General features: G+C 34.9%; 2 protein-coding genes across 3 annotated transcripts in view; both read left to right on the top strand.

Moving 5' to 3' along the window:
- The first annotated feature begins 10 nt into the window (after positions 1–10).
- Positions 11–2,000, top strand: PIG-V (phosphatidylinositol glycan anchor biosynthesis class V). The gene has a single exon (XM_069836956.1). The coding sequence runs from the start codon at positions 301–303 to the stop codon at positions 1,945–1,947; it is 1,647 nt and encodes a 548-aa protein (XP_069693057.1). The 5' UTR covers positions 11–300; the 3' UTR covers positions 1,948–2,000.
- A 190-nt stretch (positions 2,001–2,190) lies between these two features.
- The window catches only part of LOC138707481 (dual oxidase maturation factor 1-like), a 35,829-nt gene continuing 11,534 nt past the window's right edge, over positions 2,191–26,485 (top strand). Inside the window, exons 1-5 of one of the 2 annotated variants that reach the window (XM_069836965.1) lie at positions 2,191–2,339; positions 10,384–10,563; positions 14,079–14,136; positions 14,224–14,364; positions 17,104–17,205. In XM_069836965.1, the coding sequence (XP_069693066.1) occupies positions 10,399–10,563; positions 14,079–14,136; positions 14,224–14,364; positions 17,104–17,205 (466 nt within the window). In that variant the 5' untranslated portion in view covers positions 2,191–2,339; positions 10,384–10,398. The other variant, XM_069836975.1, reaches the window with a different exon arrangement.

Below are 26,485 nucleotides of genomic sequence, written 5' to 3'. Positions count from 1 at the left end.
TTCTTTATCTTCCCCCTCTGATCTCTCTTCTTATGCAGTCAGTCTCACATCCTGTTGCTTTTTATATTACAAATAACAGGGTGAGGCGAAAGTTACAAAATTCAGTTTTTATGACAATCATTGTAGGTTGAATATGTCTTACCTTTATTTTTTATATTGTTTATATTATTAGTCAGAATTTTATTCCTGTGATCTGAAAGTCTATGGTCTATAAATTGAAGGTGTAGTATAGGAAGAGGAACAGTATACAGTGATTCAAACTAGCAGATACAGCATAAGTCAGTTATAAGAAGAACAGGAATGTTAACACCACACGAGAAAATAGTCTGGTTTGCTGTAATATCGAGACTATTCATCTTGTTTTTGTCAGCTTTTTTCAATTTCATAATTCCTGATCATAATGCTGATGCTTTTGTAAGTCCTCGAGATCCTACAGACAGAGTGCAGACGACTGTTGATTTATTTGTGAAGCACTTATTTGGAGGTCTAGTACGATGGGATGCCCAATATTTCATTCATGTAGCATCGTATGGTTATACATACGAAAACTGCCTTGCCTTCTTTCCCTTGTATCCAATGATTATACGAGTTTTTGCTGGAAGTTTGCATTACTGCCTTCAAGGATTTCTGAGTCGCTATTCTGTCTTTGTAGTTAGCTCAGTATTAATTAATTTCGTAACTTTTGTGCTCTCCGCTTTAGTTCTATATAGATTGAGTTTACAAGTGCTTAAAAGTGCACAATTAGCATATAAAGCAGCTATATTATACTGTGTCAACCCAGCAAGTATTTTCTTTGTAGCTCCATATTCAGAAACACTATTCGCGTTTTTAACATTCTATGGGATGTTGAAATGTGGTAATAGAAGCTCAAAAGTTTCGTCAGTGGGTTGTGGCCTTCTTTTCGGTTTGGCAGCAATTCAGAGATCAAATGGTACCCTAAATCTTGGATTTATTGTTCATGAGAAATTAAAATATTTCTTGAAGTTTGTGTTGCCTGATGTTGTTACAAAAGCCAAACGCGTGGACTCGGTTTTCGTTGCGCCTTTGTTATTGATTCCTCCTGTTATTGCTATTATTTCTTTAATCGGAGAAATTATTCTCGCAATCACTCCATTTGTAATGTTCCAAGGCTATGGATATTACAAGTTCTGCATTGTTCCTAATCATAACCTTCCATATTTTCTTGTTTCACATGCGAGAATCAATCATTTAAAACTACCTGGTACTTCTCTGAAATCTGGTCTAGATAACAATCACTGGTGCAACAGTACTATACCACTCGCATATTCTTATGTCCAGGATCATTATTGGAATGTTGGATTTCTTAGATATTATCATTGGAAGCAAATTCCGAATTTTCTTTTGGCCATACCAATAATCTGGATAATACTTGTTCATGCATATAGATTTGTAAAACAGCATCCTAACCAATGTCGTTTGTTAGGCCTATGGGAAGATCCTTCTCGTACAGATGATCCCAAAGTAATAGAAAAGATGAGAATTAAAATGAAACAGAATGAAATTAAATATGCTCCAGAAATGCTTGTCTATATAGTCCATGTTGTATTTCTGACTATTTTTTGTACTCTATGCATTCATGTTCAAGTGACAACTAGAATGGTGGCTTCTGCAAGTCCAGTTTTATATTGGTTTATAGCATATCATTTCTTCAAGCCAACCGTTTCTAAAGATGATTTTGAAAGTAAAAAACCTCATAGTAGGAATACTAATTACTTTGCTACTCGTCTGCGTTTGATCTCATCTAACAAAAAGGAAAGTAGAGTTGAAGAGGAAGTTGATTCTTTAGAAAACCTTGAAAGCAGATGGAAGGTATTTATTATAACTGACAAAATTCAATATACAGAAGTTAAATTGATAAAATATTACTTCCTTTCTTACATTGTTCTCGGGACTGCTTTGTTCAGCAATTTCTTGCCATGGACATAATTGCAAAACTTGCTTACTTTGTAATGCTTTATTATTATTTTCGGAATACTATATAGTAAAATTAAATTCAATCATGTTAAATCATTTTTACTCTTCAGACAATTAGTATCAGGATAACATAATGTTCTTTAATAATCACGAAAGGATAAATTCTTAATACAATTATATGTATTATCTTCACTCTTGTTTGTGGATGAGCTACACTAGCTTACACTCCTCTGTTTGCACCGAGATAAGAGCGGTAATTCCCTTGCTTCTTTCCCACATCCTTCCCGGAAGTCATATTCAATGTTATCAAGTGTTGGAGGAGAGAGACAGACTGACAGAGGAAGAAAGAGAAGAATATTGCTGTATTAGAATTCAGTTACAAGTGGATTTGTGTCTTTGAATAGGTGAGTTACAAACACATCTATGTAATAAGTCCATACTGCGTAAGTAATTAGTTTAATTTGCCTATGTTTTATGGGTTTGTCTTTGAACAAAATGAAATAAGAAAGATGCACGTTTCTCAAAAAGTAATTAAGAGAATTGCTATATGTAATGTCATTGTAATATTACTACGTATTTATGTTTATAAAATGCCACTATTTAAAAGATTGTTAAAAATTAGGAAATTTTTGTTACACTACATTTATCCTTAGCTCAGTAGCCAGTTGATGGAAACTACTAGCTGCATTCTTGTCGAGAATTGTGAAATGTTATACCAAATCTTCAAATGATTTTCTATTTTAGTAAACTGTCACTGCTGGTGTATTTTGCACTTTGACAAACTAGTGATGTAAAAATTCTCGAGAATATTCTGAAACCCGGTGAATAATTGAGAATATTCCTTTTGTAGACTTATTTACACAATAGCTAATGCAATAGCAACACTGTTTATGTTACAAACAGTAAAACAGAAGTACTATATAACATAAAATGAGACAGTTGATCAATTTTATGAAATAACAGAATATTTCTCTTTCAGATTTATTGAACACAAAGATGACAATTCTTAGCATGAAATGTACAGTGCGATCAGTTTTGCTTTCCGCCGGAGTGTTTTGCGAGCGTGCTGCTCATTAGCCGATTAGCCAGTTAGTCAGGTCTCGGTGATTAGCAGGAGGGTAAAACAATAAAACAAACCAACCATACAACAACACACAAACATTGTGAGTGGTAGAGCACCCATTGCGTAGAACTGGGGATCCTGGGTTCGATCCCCGTGCTGGAGCGAATTTTTCTCTGTTATAATAAATAATAACCACAACAGAAAATTCTGTAGTATCAAAAATGAATATCATCATAGAATATCATCATAGAATAACCACTAATAAAGCAATTAAAAGGACTTTATATGTTGTTTCATTTTGCTACTGTCACAGTTTTAAGGATCTTCACTAGAGTCGGCTATCTTCCTCACTTCTGTCCTTTTATAGCACCTCATTTTTGTACGGCTCTGGAAACTTGAGCCCTAGGACTGCCTACTGGTAAATCCTCCCCTGTTATTATGTACTTCAATTGGAGTGAACTGTTTCAAACGATTAAATAGGTATCTCAATGTTTAAATTAGTAATCCCCATTGTTGAATTAAATTGTAAGTTACATTCCGTTCAATTCCAGGCTTTCAGCAGCTAGTGGCAGTTACTGTTTTATCATATTCTCTTTGCTAGGGTCAAAATATGTGATTTTCCATTATCAACTTTATTTCTCTAAGGTACGGTCACACGTCGCTACTTTTGCAGCGATGCAGTACAAAAAACTGCGCAACTCTTGGGTGCGATGTGTGAACAATGGTGCAACCCGAAAAGTAGCGGCTGCCGAACCTGCTGCCCGCTACTTTTCCATGCTGCGAGCAGCTTAAAAGTAGCGACATGTGAACAGGGTTCTCAGGGTTGCAGCCGCAGCATTTTTGATATAGGTTTTGTTGAAACTTTTGCTGCAGTTGCAACCAGTGTTACCACCCAAATGTACCAATGATACTTTTATTGTTTGGATATATTTTAATGTTAAATGTAATGAAAATAAATTATTTGTAACAGTTATTAAATACACAACACAGTCTGAGCATAACTGCTGACGATATAATTCATTTTTAAAATTTTCCGTAGCGTAGTTCCAAACAGGAGGGTTGCCAACATTGATTACGTGAATATACTGTTGGTTATCATTTAAGTATATAGGCGTTTTTAAAAGCTTTATAGTAAAAATTAATGCCAATTTCTGAATACTAGATACGACGGAAAGCAAATAATAGATAAGGAAGCTTTCGCATGAGTTTCTTAATAATGCAAACATAACCACAAAATGTATATTGAGAAGTCAACATGGAGATGGAAACTGCAGCATGACTGCAGCTGCAAAAGTAGTGCCTTATGTGTGAACAGACTCGCAACCTCCAGTTGCAACTTTTGCAGCACTCGGGTTGCGCAGCACAAAAAGTAGCTTGCAGCGTGCTACTTTCGGCTTTGTGTGAACATGACACGCAACTTTTGCAGCTGCAGTATAAAAGTTGCGCTGCAAAAGTAGCGATGTGTGACTGTACCTTTATTCATTGCAACATTAAGAAAGCTGCAACCTAACCAAACGGTGTAGTTTGGAAGTTGTTTGTTCTCAAAACATCTACTTGAAAATAGATAATATACGTTTGCAAATACTACATTGCGGAATACGTTAAAAATGCTACAAGGGTGTAGAACTACTTGAAGTCCATAAATTGACCTGTTCTTGTAAAGGATCTGTTTAATATAATCAGACATTTACAAGACCTCAACAAAAGCTGTCTTTCCAGCTACACACTTCTTTATGTAGGCATAGTGGTTAATGATTAAGCCTGTATATTTTGAAATTCATAAATTGCATCTGTATTCTGTATATGTTATTACAATGAACAGTAATGAAGAAAAAGATTTGATGAATATAACTATAGGCTCAATGTTTCTTTTTCTGCAGAAAAAGGGGGTGGAACTCTGTGCAAAATTTATTGGAGTGAACAGGGAGATCATTAGTGCCCTTTGCATTGGAAATTCAAGGCCTAAATGGATTCAAGAAAAAATCCTCTTAAAAACATGAAAAGCCTTATTTATTTCCACATTTTAATGCATAATTTAGAATAAATACAAATTAAATTCATGTTAGTATAAACTGACTGAATTTGAGTTAATAAAATAATAAATTGGTTTGCAACATAAGCATTTACTAAACTACATAGCAGTACTCAAAGTATTAGAAGATTTTCCACAGCATAGCCAATTCGTCAGTTTCTTTTCATTTCCTGTTACAATCTTTCCTTATGACGTCCTTGCAGCATGATGGCCTTTTAGCAACCAAGATTTAATTGATTGATAGGCATTTACTGGGTTGAAATTGACCAAAAAAGGTCCAACAATTCTAATAAGAAGCAGGTTCCACATGGTAGTAGGAATGATCACAGTGGAGTGTGTAGATGGAGATAGGGGGGGGGGGGGACAACATAATGCCCTCCCTGGTCAGAATGATATAGGCTACTGTCTCTCTGTAGTATTAAGCATGAGGAAAGCATAATTTTGCAAATTAATATGCAAATTAACATTTACATGAACTTTGTTTCTAAGTATAGGCATTCATTATGCAATTTATATTTTTATGGTATGGGTAAGAAAGAACTGGGACAAGTCTCGAAACATTTTTTAGAGAGAGTGCATTCAGTTTACTTCACATGATGAGTTTGCGAGATACCTGTTCCTTTTATCCTTCTGAGTCCTAAGAGTATCATATACTATACCATTCTTCAAACATGATTATGATATAAGATGTATGTGCAGAGACCCGAAGTATAGTATAATATACCTGCATTTGTGCCCTAACTGTAACCTGCAGAATTTTTTCAGCATTTATCCTCATGTCGGTGACTTTTTTTAAGTGTAGAATTATATTGAACTTTAAAAATAAAACAGATGTCACAGGACTCAGGAGGTTATAAAAGTATAGAGCTAAGTGGAAATAAACCTATTAAGAGGCCTAATAATACAGAACCTGCTAATACTACGAATAATAGTGTAGGTGTTGGTGCGACATTCAACCTGCAACTACTGAGTGTTCAGTTCAAAGTGTGTCATGGCTCGCTGTATGCCGTCATGTGGTTAGTCGATGAGCATAGAGAATTCAATCTTCCTACACTTCTGCAGAGGCGTATTGCCTACATGCCAGAGAAGTTGCCTAGAAAGTACGGCGTTCATTCTGAAGAGTACTTACCGATACGTACGGTAACGCCGGTAGTGGCAGGAATGTGAACTGTTTCGAAACATGTACTGAGGTGAGTTTTTTCCTTACTGTCGAGATATGGGGAGAGGGTTAAGACGATTACTTACGTATTTGTTGACATTAATTTCGACAGTCAACATGGACACGGAACATTTTATTTGTGTTGTGGAATGTTGCCGTATGCAACCGATGATAACAAATACCCTGTGTACGACTTGGCCTCGCAAAACACAGTTCGAAAGAGGTTATGGTAGCACACAGACCGCCATCTGTTGCTACGACGTTCAAGTTATACCGTACACATTCTCAAGTTCAGATTGAACGCCTTGATTAATAGGCAACTTCTCTGACATAAAAGCTGAAACTCGCTTCAAATCGCTGACTCATCAACAGTGACATCTTGACACACTTTGAAATGAACACCCAGTATTGTAAGTAGTGACCAAACAAGTGGTAACAAATGGCGAAGTGGACAAAGGACAAAAATATGAAGCATCCTACAGAATTAGTGATGGCGTAGCTCTCTAGTTCACACAAAGATCTTAGGATCCTGCTAATAAAAATCGACAATACTGTGTTTATTTGATATAACTGACATTATGCTGTACTTAGTTAAACAATGTACATGTTTCAGAGGACATAATGAATGCTTATTTTTCCATTGTGTATGTATATGTATGTACTGTCCACTGCTGTGGAGTAATAGTTAACATGTCTGTAAAAGGAGCGGCCTCAGGTTCAAATCTCTGTTGGGACAAGTTACCTGATTGGGGTTTTATCAGAGGGCTTTCCTCAACTAAATGAAGCAGAATTGCTGGGTAACTTTTACGTTGAACTTCGGACTTATTTCGCCATCATTTATTCAATAATGTCATTGTCATCATTACCATATAGTTCAGGTTAAGTACAAGAGTACGGCCATTCGGCGACAAATATCATTCACAGAACAAGAGAGGTAAGCGCAAAACACCTCAGGCTGCTGTGCATGCCTTCAGGCCCCTCCTTCGTAAAAAAATGTATTTATTTGTCTTTTTTTTATATGTATGGGCGCATTCGTATGCTCATGATAAGAGTATTTATTTATGAATTAGCTTATTTTATCGCCCTATTGTGCCTCCTTCAAGGAAATTGTCCTATCTCTGCCTATGGTGGAGAGACAATGAAGTTGAGTTGGGAGAAGCCTCAATATATTTACAGCGCAAAATTCCAACAATTCTGTGACTTCAAAGCAAAATGTGATATAATTTCTTGCAGTTTTTGAGGTGTAAATATTTAAAGTTTGAAGGACTGTAAAAATCAAAGGAATCATGTTTCATAACAATGGGTTAAATTGAAAATAATAGAGATATGCATGTCATCTTTTACCATGATAAAGATACAAACCGGATGCACAACATATAGCAAAATTTCATTTTTTCAAAAAATTGACATCACTTTTTGCCTGGTTCCATGATGAAAAATATAACTAAAAGCTGCCTGAATGGCATTCCAGCACGTTCTGCCAGAAAAAAAAGCACTGAGGCCTACTTACTTACTTACAAATGGCTTTTAAGGAACCTGAAGGTTCATTGCCGCCCTCACATAAGCCCGCCATCGGTCCCTATCCTGTGCAAGATTAATCCAGTCCCTATCATCATATCCCACCTCCCTCAAATCCATTTTAATATTATCCTCCCATCTACGTCTCGGCCTCCCCAAAGATCTTTTTCCCTCCGGTCTCCCAACTAACACTCTATATGTATTCCTGGATTCGCCCATACGTGCTACATGCCCTGCCTATCGCAAACGTCTGGATTTAATGTTCCTAATTATGTCAGGTGAAGAATACAATGCGTGCAGTTCTGCGTTGTGTAACTTTCTCCATTCTCCTGTAACTTCATCCCTCTTAGCCCCAAATATTTTCCTAAGCACCTTATTCTCAAACACCCTTAACCTATGTTCCTCTCTCAGAGTGACAGTCCAAGTTTCACAACCATACAGAACAACCGGTAATATAACTGTTTTATAAATTCTAACTTTCAGATTTTTTGACAGCAGACTAGATGATGAAAGCTTCTCAACCGAATAATAACACGCATTTCCCATATTTATTCTGCGTTTAATTTCCTCCCGAGTGTCATTTATATTTGTTACTGTTGCTCCAAGATATTTGAATTTTTCCACCCCTTCGAAGGAGGCCTACTATTAAAATTAAATATAATTTCAGTTTTCACACATACAAAATATGAAGAAAAAATTTAATTACATACAAATGTGGACTCTACTAATGCAGTTTTGCGTGAAAAGCAAAGGATGATTTATGATTTAGATATGAAAATCTCCTTAACTATTTGTACTAAAGCTATGGAATTTTTGGACGAAATTTAAGCAGAGTAAAAATAGAAACTGAAGGACCAATCATAGAAGAAGTATTCGAAAATGTAACCGATTAAATGGAGTAATGAAGACACATTTTGGAAAATCGCTAAAGTGGAGGATTAGATACAGCAGCTTTGAGACATGCATTACAATGGTAAATTGGTGTACATAACTGGCTTCATATGGGTGAATGACGAGTAGTCAAGTACCTGCCATTAGTGAAAAAAAAAAAATTATATTATACATAATTGGACTACATTCTGCAGAAAGGAACCAACTTACAAACAAATTTAATGTCTCAATAATTAAATAATTGCAAGGATCCATATTTTGAACTAAGGTACTGTGTATACTACGCTTTTGGTTAAAGCAATAAATAGGGCCTATGTAGTTATATTTACTTACTAGCCATACCCGTGCGCTCCGCTGCACCCGTTAGAAATAAATATAAAGTAATTACATAATTAAAATAGGACATTTGATTCAGGGAACATTCGTGTTTGATAGAAGAATAAATCGTTTAATATGTTACTTAATTTAAATTGTATTTAAAAAATTAAAATGCGATCATTTTGAACCAGAGACCACTCATTTGGTGTAATGACAATTCCTTTAACATGTTTCTTAATTGTTATTACATGCAACCATAGTTTAATGAAGATTTACATCATTTAGTTTTAATGTGTATACTTTATATTACTTGCTATATGTTTGCATTGAATTATGGTAATAACTTAATTTTAACCCTTGTTTTCTACGTCTTCAGTAAATGTCACTTGGCCCACTATGGTTCTGAACCCTTCAAATAACTTAAATAGTGATACAGCATATTGTATATAGTGACATGTAATTATATTTCTCTCTTTCGAAAATGAAAGAATTCACGATCTCTAATGTACTATTGCCATGGAATGAATAAATGCGTTTTTTCTTCCTACTCAAAAATTTTATATTTTACACATAGGAGTTATTGCAGGAACAACAACGCTATAATCTGAGGAGACGGTGAAAATGTATTGTATTGTTATTTTAAAAGTCTTGTATATCCTTAAATATCAGTCCTATTAAAATTTTGCATAGAATAAAACTTATCGCAAATCATTTTCAAAGAAACTTTTGTTATGTAACATTTTTCATGAGAATTAATAATAAGGGAGATATTTAGATTTACTTAATTCAAGCCCCCTTGTAACCCCTCCTATAAATAAAATATTTTGAATGCCATATGCCTAAAATCTAAGTTACAACGAACTTAATTTATATTCCAATTTTCATATGAATCGGTTCAGCCATTATCGCGTGAAAAGGTAACAAACATCCAGACAGACATACAAACAAAAATTTCAAAAAAGCGATTTTCGGTTTCAGGATGGTTAATTATACATGTTAACACCAATTATTTTTGGAAAATCGAAAAATACCAGAAAAATTTTGGCTACAGATTTATTATTAGTATAGATGAATTTATCACTCACGTTTAACTTTAAAATGCATTTTTCTCAGTTCATGTATAATTGGGTTGGTTCCTTTCTGGAAAATGTGGTCCATTTAGTAATGAATATCCAGATTATAAAAAGAAATTGTTAGTCATGTTAAAATATATTCTTAAGTGTATAATTATAAACTGTATAGTTTTCTCCCCATTACAGGCACGTCTGCTTTACGCTCCAGATGCACCGCAGCCTGTGACTTATTCTTGCCTAAATACCAGCTCATTAACCTTGCATCCTTGACAGCCCTATTAATGAGATATTAATGTGAATGTATTTACATTTCAAACTCTTTTCATAGGTATTACTAACATAAATCATCTTCTGTTCTTTCATTTCTGTAATTGTTGTGTGTTATGTCATGTAGGTGTACTACCCCATCATGAACGGTTTCTTTGATTATGCTCGCAATGAGCGTTTTCCTACGCAGTTCGATGCAGACAAAACAGCTGTTACTGTGGATGTTCTTATAACAGGATTCATCTTGGCTTTTGTGATGATATTGATTTGTTTCTACATGATCATTCCTGGCATCAGAGGGAAATATGTAAGTTGACATTTGCACACATTTTACATCAATATTACAGTATAATCTGATATTTAATTTGGTACCACAATAGTGACTCATTATAATTTTGATGATTAAATGTTGTTACCAATTATAACTAAGTATTCAATTTGAGATTCGTCATGCTTGTCACTTCATTCAGCAGTACATTTGATGCTATGATATATAGAATACAAATACCGATATTACACTGTTTATGGAGGTTTTGTTAACCAAACATGACACAGAAGAGAGAAGGAGGAGGTTGCAGAATATATAGGTGAGGATGGTATAATGGAGGAGTGTGTGTGTGTGTGTGTGTGTGTGTGTTATAAACTAGTGTTCAAAGAAATCTACTATGTAGGCCTAATAAAATATTTTCCAACTTTTATTATTTCAGCATTGATCACTGTATGAGATTTTTCTCAGGTTTTTCTAAACACTATGTATATTTGATGATCATAACACTTAGAGGTCCCTTCTTTCTTCTAGCTGGGTTTTTGGTCCTTATCAATAAGCTAAATATTGCTTTTGAATCGTAAAAACCCTGTTACTTTGGTCACAAATAGGGCTTATTTTGGCCTTGTGTCAGGTATGAATCTTTCTCTCACTAGCAACTGCTGCTGTTAATCTTTATTAGATTCCAGAGTGAAATGTTTTTCAAATTGTCATGAGTGATATTTTAATTACAAGCCGAGGAAGACTACTTTTTCAATTAACAATTCAAATTACAAAATCCTGATAAGTTTCATACATATTCATCAATTTATTTATTTCATGTATAGTGTTTATTGCTAGTTTATTAGTAATATAGCTACTGATATTATATTATTTTATGAAATTGAGAATAATATAAAGAACAAATGACCAATCCTATATTTTCTTATTCATAGAAATTGACCAGGAATGTCATACTATTAAAAATGTAGGAGACAATGTTGATCAGAGTCAGATGAGCAAAGGTTGTGAAAGTTAATAGTGATCACTGTACAGATAGCGAGCAATTTGATAACAGTGATACAAATGCTGAAGTGCCTCTACTCATTGGGCCTTAGAGGAAAAGATAAAGAAATAATGTCACATTAAAATTATTGTTGTTAACTAATGCTGACATCTTGGCACTAACGCCATTAACTCTCTTATGCTCCAATATTTTTCACATACAATGAGTTTAGAGCAGGCATGTCAAAACCCTGCACATTGTGCAGTCGCACACATTGTGCACTTGTCTCTGTGCGATGTGCAGTTCCTATTCCCCTAACTGGACGGAGTGAATCGGCTTGGAGGAGAACGCGACAGGGCTGTACATTACCTGCAATAGCAGAACAGCTTTGGTTTCAGTAACACAGATCAGTACGGGTGCTCATTGAGCTGTGATTGTGAATGCGTTATGAAAAATAAAGTGAGGAGTCCACAGATATAATGAAGAAGAGAAATCACGAATCATATAACGTAACTGTTATGATGTTTTCCTCAGCCAACAGTAATTATTTTAAAATGAAAGGCTTTCATCACATCATGTGGACCTAATAGTGATGTGAGAATTTAAATGAGATTAGTAAAGTTCTCGAAATATGATATTTGCGAGCTCTTATTTCTTAATTAGTTCTCTCTCGGCAAGACACACACGACAGTGATGTTGTTTTGGAGTCTGTACTAACACAGCCATCAATGGTTAGACGACTTACAACTTTTATTTGATAAGCTGATAAGTGATGAGAATTTTGAGTGAAGAATACATGTGAGGGTCTTGAGGTTCTAAGGGAAGGAAGAAAGCAACTATTTGTAAGGCGAAAAAATGTTCTATAAAACTAAATAATGGCGAATTTTCCATCTCACGTTACTATATTATCTTAATATACTTACGTTAATAAATCTTTAAACCTGACATGAAGAAAATGTCCTTGCTTCACAGCTTGTGAAGTACTCTTTTAACTCAATTCAGTAACGCTCCCAACTTGCTGATACTTGCTCTCAACGTTTTCCAAATAAACTATATATATAAATTTAAATTCAAGCTTATTTATCCAATTTATTAATAATAATGTGAATTTATATTAATGTCCTAGTGCATGTAATTGGGAGTAAAATATTTTCTTTAACATCTGTGCACCAATGATCCCAATAATGCTTGAGGAACAATGAAAGAGTATTACTTTGAAATAATCAGTACCTACTACATAAAATGAAATACTGTGTTTGTTTCTTGTTGTTTCGAAATTAATGCAATATTTATATTTTCTTCAAATACAAAAATCATGTAAATAAATGATTCTTTACAAACGACTGCTTTGTGAATTGTAACTGAGTAAGTCTATTCTTTCTTGTGTTACAATTATTGTCAAATATAGACACTGACAATAATTGTGTTTTTTCCTTCTGCTAAGTATGTCTATAATGTCCAAATGTCAATTTAATTGAACACTAGAAGCGCAGAATAGATTCTTGTACATCCCTCCCGCTAAGAACTGGTAAGAGCAACACGTGAATGACGCAATCTGCACAGACCTGCGTTCCGCACACATACACTGCACTTTCAGTGTCTGATTTCTGACATGCCTGGTTTAGAGGAAAGGGCTGGCCAACATTAAAATTAAACTTCATATTTATCATCACCTGTCACTCTGCCATCGAAGATAATGTACTCCCTCCACCTTACAATTTGCCCTTACCTCAAAATAATTAAAACTATTCACTCTACCAGACTAGACTTAGCTCAATAGGCTGTCTGAAACTGGGTATAGAAGAAAAATGATAGTCTGGGAAAATGGTCCAAGATAGGCTTTCTGTAACTTAATATTGCTGTCATGTTTGAGGAAAACTTCTGCTGAACTTGTCAAATTCAGCAGGCATAAACTTAAAATGGTGACAGAACTATTTACAGGACACTTAACTCAGGAGGTACGAGTGTCACATCTTAACTTTTGGAATGTGTAGAAAGTTTGGTTTGACAGAAGAAAGATCCCCTTACATTAAATTTGGCTGTGAATCATTATGACGCAGAAAAATACAAGTTCTAGGACTTCTAACAATTGAACTGAAATTATTTATATCAGATCAGTGCAAAAGATTCTGGTTTTCATTTAAAAAACTGAATTTTCAGCCTGATTATGTGGGAGGGACAGCATTGATGTGCAGTAAGCCTGTTATCATGTAATGAAACATGCTGAATAATAAATAATTATTTTAAAAAGCCTTAAAAGGCAGCAGATAGGAAACAAGACGATGACCATTATTTGAAAATTTTATTTTATTTCAGACCAAACTGGTAGAATCCAGAAGGTCTTTATTTATCATTTATTACATCTAGAGACATTTAAAATTAACCAATTTACTTTACTTATAACTTTTTTTATTATTTTAGCGTTCATATATAATAATGATAGTGATATAAAATTAAATAAAGTCAAACAAAAAAATTTAAATACTTCAATTAAAGATTAATGTGATGTATAAACTTTACAAAATATAAATTCGAGGAACCCTGGCTAAATGAAATTGTTATTTATTTACAGCAAGCTGTTGTTATGTTTCGAGTAACATTGAGTCTGCTTATTGGAGGCATATTAATGAGTAAGTTCAATTAAATTGTATATGTATATTCCTCTTATCTCATAAATTAATATATATTTAAAATATATTGATGTTGCTTTCCATTAGCTAGCAACTTTGGGCAAGCATGGGAAGTTGGTGAGATCAAGACGAGAACACCATACAAAGCAGGAACAACACAAGAAATCGATGCATTTGTGGGTGTAAAGCTGGGACTACGCTCTGTTAATGTCACTTTATTACAAACAGGTGAGATATCTCCTATTTTTTTCCCAAGTAAATATATTGTTTTCCGGAACAGTCCATAATGACTTGTTTCTTTGTTCGTTTGTTGTAAATGTTCAGTAACAAATTTTCAGATACCTAGGTACAGTTAGGTTCAATTTAGTAATCATATTCATTAAGAAATTTGATGTACTATAGTCGTGACGCTGTTATTCCCGGCATGACTCCTCCTCTTTGCTTACATCTTAGGTAGTGAAGGCTCTATAAAGTCTAGGTAGGTAGTATCGTTCGCCATTTTTGTTCTTTCGTCGCTGAGCTACCAGATGAGGTATCTATTTGCCACACCATTAAACATTACCATGGCGTAGCTCCTATGATAATAAATCAAACGCACTTTAATTCAGCAAATAATTGAGCTGCAAATAACGTCCTCGTGTGCTTTCTGCAAATGCCAACGAAAGAGCTAAAATGGCGGGCGATTATATTAAATATTTATCCAACCTTAGGAAATGCATAACGCCTTCATCACCGAATCACAAGATGCACACGTTTAAATGTAGATGACCTGCAACGTGATTGACTGCCAGAAATTAGAGCGACGGGACTATAGGTTGGCTAAAAGTCTTCCTCCTCTGAAAATGCTCTACTCATTTGAAGACTGGACATAAGAAAGGCTGTAAGTGCCAATATCTTTGAAAATTAGTTTTGCCAAAATAGAGTGTATATCCCTGGCTCAATCTGGTAAGGAAAGAGGATAAGTTCCATTGTAATTTTATTTAGAACCTAGTTTCTTCCACTGGTATTTCAAAGCTTTACTACCTAAGTTCTGAGATGTTCTTCCTTCAGTTTATAACAACATTCGCACTTACTTTCTTCTGTTACCTCTGAATTTCCGTAAAATATGGGAACTATTGTAGACACTGCAACTGTACTAGCCGCCATCTTAGCTCCATTAGCTTTGAAATACCAGAGCATTCGAAAAGTAATGGCAACATAGTTACTGTTTCACACTACATTTATTTAGGTTATTTTTGGCATTACACACTTCAAATATCCTTTGCCATGTCAACAATATGTTGTCAAATCCTTGGAAGACTGTGAACTCCATCTGCAGCATCATTTCCGAATCTCTGTCTAACTGATCGATCTAAAGCTCTTTGGATATCAACTCTTGATTGAAAGCAAATGCCTCATCTCCACCCATCTTGAAATAGTTCGCTATGGTTGGACTTCTCTCTCACAGGCTTCTTGTAATGCCATAAAACACTGGGTTGCATTTTTTCCTCTTGCAACTTATATTTTTATGAAGCATCTTTATTCATACCTACTAAACATTATTAGGGCGATATTACTTACTACAAATCAGAAACAGTCCCTGTATTCACAAAATATGGTTACCGTACTTAAAGACTTTTAATATTCTACATTATTTATGCAACAATCGCTCCTCTATTACGTATTAAAAGAATCTGATGCTCACCATTAGGAGCGCTGATTTACAGTATTGTTGCCATTACTTATTGAATATTCTTGTATATACTGGGTGTTCAGTTCAAAATGTGTCTTGGCTCGCTGTATGCCGTCATGTGGCTAGCTGATGAGCCTAGAGAATTCAGTCTTCCTACACTTCCGCAGCTCAGGTGTATAATCTAAGAGGCAGAGAAGTTGGCTAGAAAGTACGGCGTTCATTCTGAAGAGTACGTGCCAATACGTACGGTAACGCCGGTAGTGGCAGGAATGTGAACTGTTTGGAAATACGTACTGTCGGGATATGGGGAGAGGGTTAAGACGATTACTTACGTATTTGTTGACATTAACTTCGACGATCAACATGGACACGGAGCATTTGATTTGTGTTGTGGAATGTTACCGTACGCAACCGATGATAACAAATACCCTGTGTACGACTTGCCGGCGCAAAACATAGTTCGAAAGAGGTTATGGTAGCACACAGACCGTACAGACCGCCATCTGTTGCTACGACGTTCAAGTTATACCGTACACGTTCTCAAGTTCAGATTGAAGAACGCCTTAAATAATAGGCAACTTCTCTAACATATAAACTGAAACTCGCTTCAAATCGGTGACCCAACAACAGTGACGTCATGACACACTTTGAAATGAACACCCAGTAGTTCTCTTTTGTTCTATGTATCTTTGTGAACAAAGTTTCGGCGATTTGTTGTATGAAGAACAAACTTACAAGTTAATCCAATGTTGATCTAGATTTGGGACTAAAAATACGAAATATTGAACCTAATGTGATATTGTCCAGGAGGAAAAGAGACATGATTTCTTCTGTCATTTTCAGTTGACTAGCTTCTGTAAAATGTAATGTTTACTTGTGATATACGTTAGTAAACTGACATTTGCCTTCTTCTCTCACCTGTAACTAAATCGTTTCCATTTTTTTATACTTATTACAAGGTAGATATGACATACGGTATTTAAAAAAAAATTACTTCGTGTGGGTTACTTATAATATTTTTAAAAGTAAGGAATCCACAGTCATTAGCTAATTGAGAACCACTGCTTTATGTGATATTTTCCTGTTCAAAATTCAACTGTGAGAGTTTCCTCGAGGGCATTGAGCTTGTACAATAAAGTACTTTATTGATGCTTCTGTTGTGTACACATTTTTATTGGTTGATATTAGAGGAATAAATGATAATAAATTAATTAGGAAACACAGTCATTCTTATATTTCATTCTTCATTATCGCCATCAGTTGGCATTAAGTAATGTCTGGTATTTTCCCTGTAGAGGACGATAAAAAGAACAATAAATCTCCAGAAGAAAAGATTAATTACAATGAAAGGTTCTCGTGGACATGGGATCAAGGACGATTTGGATTTGGACCATATGGTAAGTACATTTTATTGAATAATCATCAAACAATAGAAATAATCTTCTTTTTTTCATTTGCCTCTCCTCTTTCTGTTCTCACTCCTGCTCCTCTTCATACACTTTCCTTGAACCAAGATCTGATTGTGACTTACCCTAATTACACAGTATCTTCAGAGATCAATGGCACTATGATTATTCATAGTACATGTGATAACAAGATACCTCTAGTGAATTTTCACACCATTTCTATTTTTAGATCTTAGAGGACGACATTAAGGGTAAACTGACAGAACCATCTGCACTCGAAAGTATAAGTTGTAGCCTATAAATGAACGATGTAAAGACTGTTTTTATTTATATATAATTTTGCATGTTGTAGTAATTAGTTGAATGTTATGAGGTTCTTTCATATGTCATAAATTTAATATAAAACTCTCAGATTTACTTCTTTTCCAGAGGAAGCTACTTTTTTTTTAATTTTTTTTTTTCCGTCCAAAACTTCACCATTGACCGAGTTAGAACCCATAGACATTGACAGAGTTAGAACTCATAGAGCACAATAAACACGTTGTTAGAATCTTGAAGAAATAATAACAGTGTGTGAAATATAGTTAGCTGGCATGCAGTGAAGAAAATGAAGGCGCATTTTATAAACCATATCAAAATGTCATGAAACATCACGCAAAAGTTCTGTAAAAGACAGTAGGGGTGTTCATAATAATTCCATTCATAGCTTTCAAAAAAAACTTTAGAAATGGGAAATTAGAGAAGCATGAACACTCTTCAGGTCATGCATAAGTGTAGAAGGCGGGCTATAAAGGAACCCATTCAAGATCAAATTGTTCAACAGAGTGAAAGTGAAAGAAACAAACAGAAAAGCCTTAAAAATACTTTTGCTAAGATTTCATTTATTTATTTATTTTTTTTTGGGTAGCTAAAGGAAGAAATAGCTCACACTGATAAATATGAGAGCTTGATTTAATGAATTCAATTATGATTTTAAAGTACGAAGAAAAGCTCAGAGTGATAGATCAAATTAAACAGCAAGGACACAGCTTATGAACTCCTAGTGTGTATGGGTGAAATTTTGAGAGATGGGTTGAAGAAACGTTGAAAAACACAGAAGTGGTAACTATTACAGATTGCCCGTAATTATTACGAGTTTCTTCGCACTATTACCGGCATTACGGCCAAAAGGAAAGTTATTATGGAAAAGCAAAATTGTCACAGTAAAAATAGGCGTATATACATCTTTCCAATCGAGGATGAATTACTTAAGCATGCAGAAATTGTAGATATCTCATGAAAAAAAAGTTTCATGTTCATCTCTTGAATATTTTATTCAAAGATTTCCAAATTTCATAACAGACTTGAAGAGATACTTTTCCTGAATACATTATAAATGGATCTAGAATAGATACAATTGAGGCTAAAACTGCAGATCTTAGAAATGAAAGTGAACAAGTAAAAGTATAAAACTTTGAGCAAAGTTGTGTTTGCAGTACGAAGTGTGCCTCACAGTGATTCTCTTACAGAAAGAGTTTTCAATGTTGTGAGAAAAAATTAGACAATTATTCAGGCCTACATTAAACACATCAACAATATAATTACTTATTGACCCTGAAGGTCAAGATGACATCATGAGAAGTATTCTTCAAGAAGAAATTGCAGAAAAACAGCTGCTAAAAGTCAAACATGCTACAAAGTATTTTTATTCGCAGAATAGGTAAGTGGCAAGTAATGTGTAATTATATATAACATGCTTCACATCTGACTTTGCCAGACGGAGGATATGCGCATTAAGGATTACCGGTAATAACTAGAGCCCTGACAAATTACCTATTGCTTACAATGTGTGCGCATTGTGAGTAAAACTTATCTGGGAGGAATGGTGGATGACGCAATTCAGATAACCTGGAACTATAAACAATAGAGACAGGGAAGTGTAAGTATAATCTTTTCGCTGTTAGAATAATCCTACAGCAAATAATAGTTAATTACAGTACAGTACAGTACAAATATTAACCAGTGATGTGAAACAAATTTATAATACACAGTAAATAAATTTAGTTTCCATTGTAGTAATCATTAGTTCTGTACAAATGAAAGCATAATAAATTACAGCTCATGAAAATATCTATCTATCCGGTAACAAAAATAGTTTGTACAATGCAAAATATACTAGACAGTTTGTATCATCATCTTCTCTTTGTTTGTCAAACACGCTGCAATGAATAACAATATAGGCTATATTTTTAACATTTCAAAAGTGAAGCTTCTCTTCCTGTCATCTAAATAGGCCTAATGTTTATAACGCGAAAAACTTCGCTCCACATCACATGATGTGATGGGAGCGAACAGAAAATATTTAGGTCATGTTCAAAAGTAGATTGCCTAGCAAACTGTTTATTTTAACCATTGCAGCATAGCCAGGATTTTTCTCAAGGACGGTTTTCATTTTCTACTGCATTTTTTCTGTGACAGATCCAGGAGCTGCTCTATAAATTTTTTGAGAAAGTTATTCTACAGTCACAGGGCATTAGGCATTCGAATATTTGTTCGTTTCTAAACTCTTAATGGCTTTGGTTACATCTGCAAAATTGTTTTAATTAATAACAAATTTCCATATACTGTAGTTTGCTTGAAACCAGTGATTCTGCAGATCTTATGGCAGAACTGTCTTCACTGTCAAAAACATTAATAATTTATACAAATTATTCATAATGATCAACATAATAGCCTGCAGCATTTACCAAATTCCTTCCTTGTGTTACAATGGGTAGTAGAGGATGCGGAGGTAAAGGGACACCAGGGGCCATTTCTTTGAATATCTGTCCTGCTTGGAGCCTTCACAAAATATCTTTTGACATATTTTCCAGTGAAGCTGTCCATATTACCATAGTAGGAGCATATTACTTCGGCTACACAATGAAGTCCATGGCGAAGCAAGTTTTTTAGTAGGATATTTAATGACGCTATATGAACTACTAGGTTATTTAGTGTTGATGAAATTGGTGATAGTGAGATGGTACTTGGCAAGATGAGGCCGAGCATTCGTCAAAAATTACCTGAAATTTGCTTTACAGTTGGGGAAAACCTCGGAAAAACCCAATCAGGTAATTTCAAAATATTAATAAGTCTTATCACTGTCCGTGTGTCTAATTTAGATTAATTAGGCTATGTATCTGCTCATCAAATCCTACCTAACCTTATCGCTAACAGTGGTGCTGTCTGTCAGTAATGTTCAGAACGAAGGAGGGAGAGGGAGAGGAAAAGAGAGAGAGAGAAAACAACAAATTCTTCCTCCTAATGACGCCACAGGCCATCGTCGTATATGCAAGATGTGTAACAGGAGAAAAAAGAAAATGAGAAAAATAACAGTAGGCCTATCTAATGCTAACGTCAATATATTTGAAATATTGATAAGGAACAACAAAATTCTAATGAGAATATATTTCAAAATATTAATAAGCCTTATCACTGTCTACGTGTCTAATTTAGACTAATTATCTATCTGCTCATCAAACCCTATTTAACCTTGTCGCTAACAGTGGCGCTATCTGCCAGTAATATTCAGAACGAAGGGGGTAGAGAGAGAGAGAGAGAGAACATTTTTTTTTTCCTCCTAAACGCGTCACAGGCCAACGTCATGCCCTTATGTTGGTGGCATTGTATATTTAGTTCTATTTGGCCGTAACCGTAATGACATGGTTGAACGCTACGTAGCTAATTCTCCAGTTTAGCATGCTCTCGTTTAGTATATTTTTAATGACGCTTTTAAACTCTGTATTTTCTACTTTGTGAAATGGTATATAATGGTAGAGCTACATACCATCATTTTACGTAAGTCTTCAAAGAACTCCAATTGAATCGGTTAACTTTCTTGTACTTCTTCCATTTCATTATCTGACGATGTAACAAATGCTTTAACGATTTTTGTTTACAATCCCTAATTTCTGCATGACATAACTTACATTGAATTTTTTCTCCATTCACTATAAAATTATATCTACCAAATTCCTTCAATAACGTATTTAATATGGCAGCACGTGATATTTTTGACATTATTGAACTTTACATAGGGCCTATATACATGGAGAAGAAAGTATAAATACGGAGCGACTAAAATATCCGTACTGCTATTATATCAGAGACTTTAGAGCCCTGAGTATGTTTGTACCATATGACATCACACACACTATGCACGTCGTAGATAACGTTATTTCTTCAGCGGCAGAGACAGCACCAGGATTTTTAATCTGGAGAGGGACAGAGATGGAGCGAGATATTTGCTTTGGAGGGGGAGGGGGTACGTTAAAATGTCATTGTGAAGAGATGTTGCAATAAGGAAACTATTCTCATTTGGAAAATGTCTATGCACTTACATATGTGGGCGAAACTTCGATATCTCCCCACACAACACGAGAGAAAATGTACGCACTTAAATCATGAAACCATTTCACATTCCTCGGCCTCACGTAACTTTGCTATACTCGTAAATAACCTACTAACCTTGTCACATAGGCTACCTCGGCCTTATCCCCTCATTTAACCCATAACGAAAAGCATATCATACCCAGTCCCGTGTGTGGTATGGGGAGATATCGAAGATTGGCTAAAAAATTATAAATTGCTTACCACGATAGGAATGCTAGTGTAGATTAATGCATCTGTTGTGGAGAGTACCTATATCAAATGTGTCCACGACAGTGTCCATGTTAAAGTTCTTGGTTATTTCTTCTTCAGTAGAAAAAAAAAATGTAAAAAAAAGAAGCAAAGAGGTATGTTTTTATTCTCCGCGTACAAGAGAATGAACGTTCACACGAAGCACTAGAAGATGGAATTACCAAGCAATAATAACTAGTTTGTATATTTCATGAAACGCCGATTAAAATTCTTCCAAAAATTTCACAAATTCTGCTAATGTTTTTATTGCACGCTCACTTTTAGATTCATAGCGACACTTACTGTCTTAGGAAGAAGTTTCAGTTCCATTTCAAGGCTTTCTGTTAGTAAAATGACTAGGACTTCATAAGCTAAAAAAGATGGAATCAAAGAAATCCGTGTACTAGGACCCGCCATAACTAAAACTGCACAATTACACTATTAAAAACTACATAAAGCATTTTACTGTTTACCGTCACTTCATTTTTTCAATAAAACACGGGTATATGAGATAACTGCTCTGTCAGATATGAAACGTAATCAGAAGTAACCGAAACTACAAATCTTTAAACATTATCGCGGCTTTAATTGAATCGAACTAACGTGTCACGTGTGTAGTACACCTGCAATATCTGTAAAACACAACCCCTCCTGGGCGAACATTATTTTCAAACTGCCAGTTTGGCGCCATACTTCAAATAACGAATGTATATAATCGACATATTTTCATAGTCGATAAATCTCAAACATCGCGCGCTGGGACCCACAGTAGCCAATCGTATAGCAAAGTCGTTGTGCACGTGCGGTTCACGACAGGAAAAACTACTTGACTGTGAGATCAAACTGCGCATGCGCGGACTTTGTAATAAAAACCAAAAACCTGAACTAAATAAATCTAACTTTCGTATATGTAAGATGTGTAACCAGAATACGAAGGGAACTTCTTGATTTGATCTGGAATGTGCACGCGAAAATAAATCCAGCAAAGGATCATGCTGACACCACAGTCTACTATATACAGTCGCGAAACTCATTATGTAGTAAAAATGCAAACATGGGTGGTTGCCCACCACTAGGATCGCTACTATCGCCTCATCATCGCAGATCTTTCTCCTAGCAGACGACAAAATATGTTACACTTTCGTTGTCGTGTTCTTTTGGAAAAAATTAACACCTTCCTTCCATTATTGAAATATTAAATGCATAAAGTTAATTTATTATTTTAATGAAGTATATTAAATTCCACCATAAACTCGAAGATACCTGCAAGAAATAGGTTAATATCATTTTTGTTTGTGCAAAACGAACTGAAATTTACTATAACCGCTTCACTCATTCAAGATTATAGCGATAATTAACTATGAAACCAATAAATATTAATTTGCATTTCCCTTTACAGCAATAATAATGGAAATATGAATTAATGGAGTAACTTACGTGTACCGATACTTGTAGTGTAGGCTTACGTAATTAACAAAGTGGAATGAGGTTAAGCAATAATAATTACACCAGAATTGAAAATGAAACGTGATCGATAAATTTTATTGTAACAGACTTTTTCTACGTCTCTAGTAAAGTAACAAATAAAAATAACAACAAAATTAACAGCTATAATTAAAAACATATCCTTTGAAAAAAAAAAGTAGGCCTAAGCAATAATAATCCCACCAGAATTGAAAATAAAACGTGATAAATAAATTTCATTAAAGGAAACTTAATTTTTCTACGTCTCGAGTAAAATATTATTATTCCAGTTATTGTATTTTAGCCATTAACATTTTCATTACAACCAATAACGAACATTTCACAAGCATCAATGTGAAATACGCAACGAGCTAACACTCGATGGAAATACGACACAGTCCAAAGTCGACCGTGGACAGTCTATTGTTTCTAGTTGCTAACTGCTTGGAGCGCTTTATCACGAGATTTGCAAAAAATCACCTCAAGCTTCGCGACTGTATATAGTAGACTGTGCTGACACTGCATGAGAAGTCTGCGAATGCGCAATTTGATCTCACAGCCAAGTTCTTCCTGTTATGAGAACCTCACTCCTCTCAGTGCAGTGGCTAAATTTAAAACTACGTAATGTGGAGAGAATATAACAAAAACACTCATTTTATCTAGCAACAATAAATAGCAATTTAGATATACAGCAAAATGGCACTAAATACAATCCACAAGATAAAGCTGAGGAAATTGCCGATTATCTTAAGAATCACTCTGACAAACCCTCTGCTGACCCGAACTAGCCTACATTACCTCAAATCAAGAAACCATTAACAATACTCAAACATATTTAAAAGTTCATGATACAAATAACTATTTCAAAAGATAAAAAAAATATCAAGACTAAAACTTCCTCCTGGGCCAGATAAAATTAGTAATCTAATTCTTAAAAATCTATCATACAAAGCTATGTATATGCCATATCAATAAGTTGTCCAACTCAGCACTGAAATTTCAACATTTTCCCTCATCTTGGAAACATTAAAAAATAATTACTATTCCTATACAGAACAAAATCTCCATGTATTGTCACAATAAAAGACTGATTTGTCTTTTGAATACACATGGTAAATTATTGAAAAGAATCATCATCACATGCATATTAGTTACCTTATACATAATTACACCATTCAGAACTGTATATATTTGGGAGGCCGGAGGAAAAAAAAACCTTTGGGGAGGCCGAGGCATAGATGGGAGGATAATATTAAAGTGGATTTTAGGGAGGTGGGATATGATGCTATGAACTGAAATAATCTTGCTCAGGATAGGGACCGATGGTGGGCTTGTGCGAGGGCAGCAATGAACCTCCGGGTACCGTACTCTAAAAGCCATAAGTAAGAAGTAAGTAAGTATACATACATCATTATTTCTCCTTGGCAAACAGCTTTTTCAAAAAGGAAGATCAGCAACTCATAATGCAGTCTTTCTCGTATAAGATATACTTAAAGGCTTCAATAACAGATTTTACATGGCAGCCGTCTTTTGAACGTTTCAAAAGCATTTGATAAAGTGTGGCATTTAGGACTACTGTATAAACTTAATAAATTGCTGCCTCTCTGATTAACTCTCCTTTAACCTCTTCAAATTGTTCAAAACAAAGTGCTCCGAATAATACACAATTCAGACTGGAACACAATAATGCACAAATACACTTTGATCTGGAAATGAAATTTATGAAGGACTTATTCTGTGAACAAGTGAAAAACTTTTATAAGAATGCTAATTATAGTAAAAATTCATTCACTAAGCATGTTGGTCAGTATAGTGCAAATTACTACAAGAAGCATAAAACTCCAAAATCTTTTTAAAGTGAATAATATGCAAATGTTCCACAATCTCTGACCACCTAACATCTACACTAATGTCATAGTGCCTAATTGTACTGGGTGTTCAGTTCAAAGTGTGTCATGACTCGCTGTATGCTGTCATGTGGCTAGTCGATGAGTCTAGAGAATTCAATCTTCCTACACTTCCGCAGAGGTGTATTACCTATATGTCAGAGAAGTTGCATAGCAAGTACGGCGTTCATTCTGAAGAGTACTTCTGATATGTATGGTTACGCCAGTAGTGGCAGGAATGTGAACTGTTTGGAAACACATACTAAGGTGAGTTTTTTTTCTTACTGTCGGGATATGGGGAGAGTGTTAAGACGATTACTTACATATTTGCTGACATTAACTTCGACGGTCAACATGGACACGGAGCATTTGATTTGTATTGTGGAATGTTGCCGTACGCAACCGATGATAACAAATACCCTGCATACGACTTGGCCGCACAAAACACAGTTCGAAAGAGGTTATGGTAGCACACAGACAGTACAGACCGCCATCTGTTGCTACGACATTCAAGTTATACCGTACACATTCTGAAGTTCAGATTGAATGCCTTGATTAATAGGCAACTTCTCTGACATAAAAGCTGAAACTCGCTTCAAATCGCTGACTCACAACAGTGACGTCATGACACACTTTGAAATGAACACCCAGTATTGACAGCTGATCATGAACAATATTAGTCAATGATTTATTATTTATATAAATCCAGCAGTCAAGAAAAGGCAGAAAACATATTTATTTTGATACTTTGTCATTAAATTGCTGATGTGAGGAGAAAATAAAAAGGGCTAAAAGTCAACCACGAAATGTTACTTCACCATTGGAGTCATGGAAATTATTTTTTCGTGCCATTGTTATGGAACAGATCATGAATTACTTAAGAGGAAGTGATGATATGGATATATATGCCGCTGAGATGAAGGCAGCCATTGGTTTTCTTTACTCGGCAGGTATGCTAAAATCAACACAAATCTTGAAGATTTGTTGCCAATAGATGAAACTGGTGTTACAGTTTTTCGAGTCAACATGAGTGTGAGTAGATTCATGTTTTTGCTTCGTGGCCTTAGATTTCATAGTGTCTGTCCATGCAAGGACTGTGATAAAAGAACATGATTAGAGAACTACTTTATGTTTTTATTGTATCTTACAATTATTTTGATGAAGATCTGGAACACATTCTTCTATACTGTCCATCCATAAACCACAAAAGAAGTAAATTAAAATCATCAGTACCAGTTGCAGAAGACACAGCCCTGCAGTATATATTGACTACACCCCATCTC

The sequence above is a fragment of the Periplaneta americana genome, chromosome 1, assembly GCF_040183065.1.
Source record: "Periplaneta americana isolate PAMFEO1 chromosome 1, P.americana_PAMFEO1_priV1, whole genome shotgun sequence".
Classification (NCBI taxonomy): Eukaryota; Metazoa; Arthropoda; class Insecta; order Blattodea; family Blattidae; genus Periplaneta; species Periplaneta americana.
This window is presented reverse-complemented; position numbering and strand designations above follow the sequence as displayed.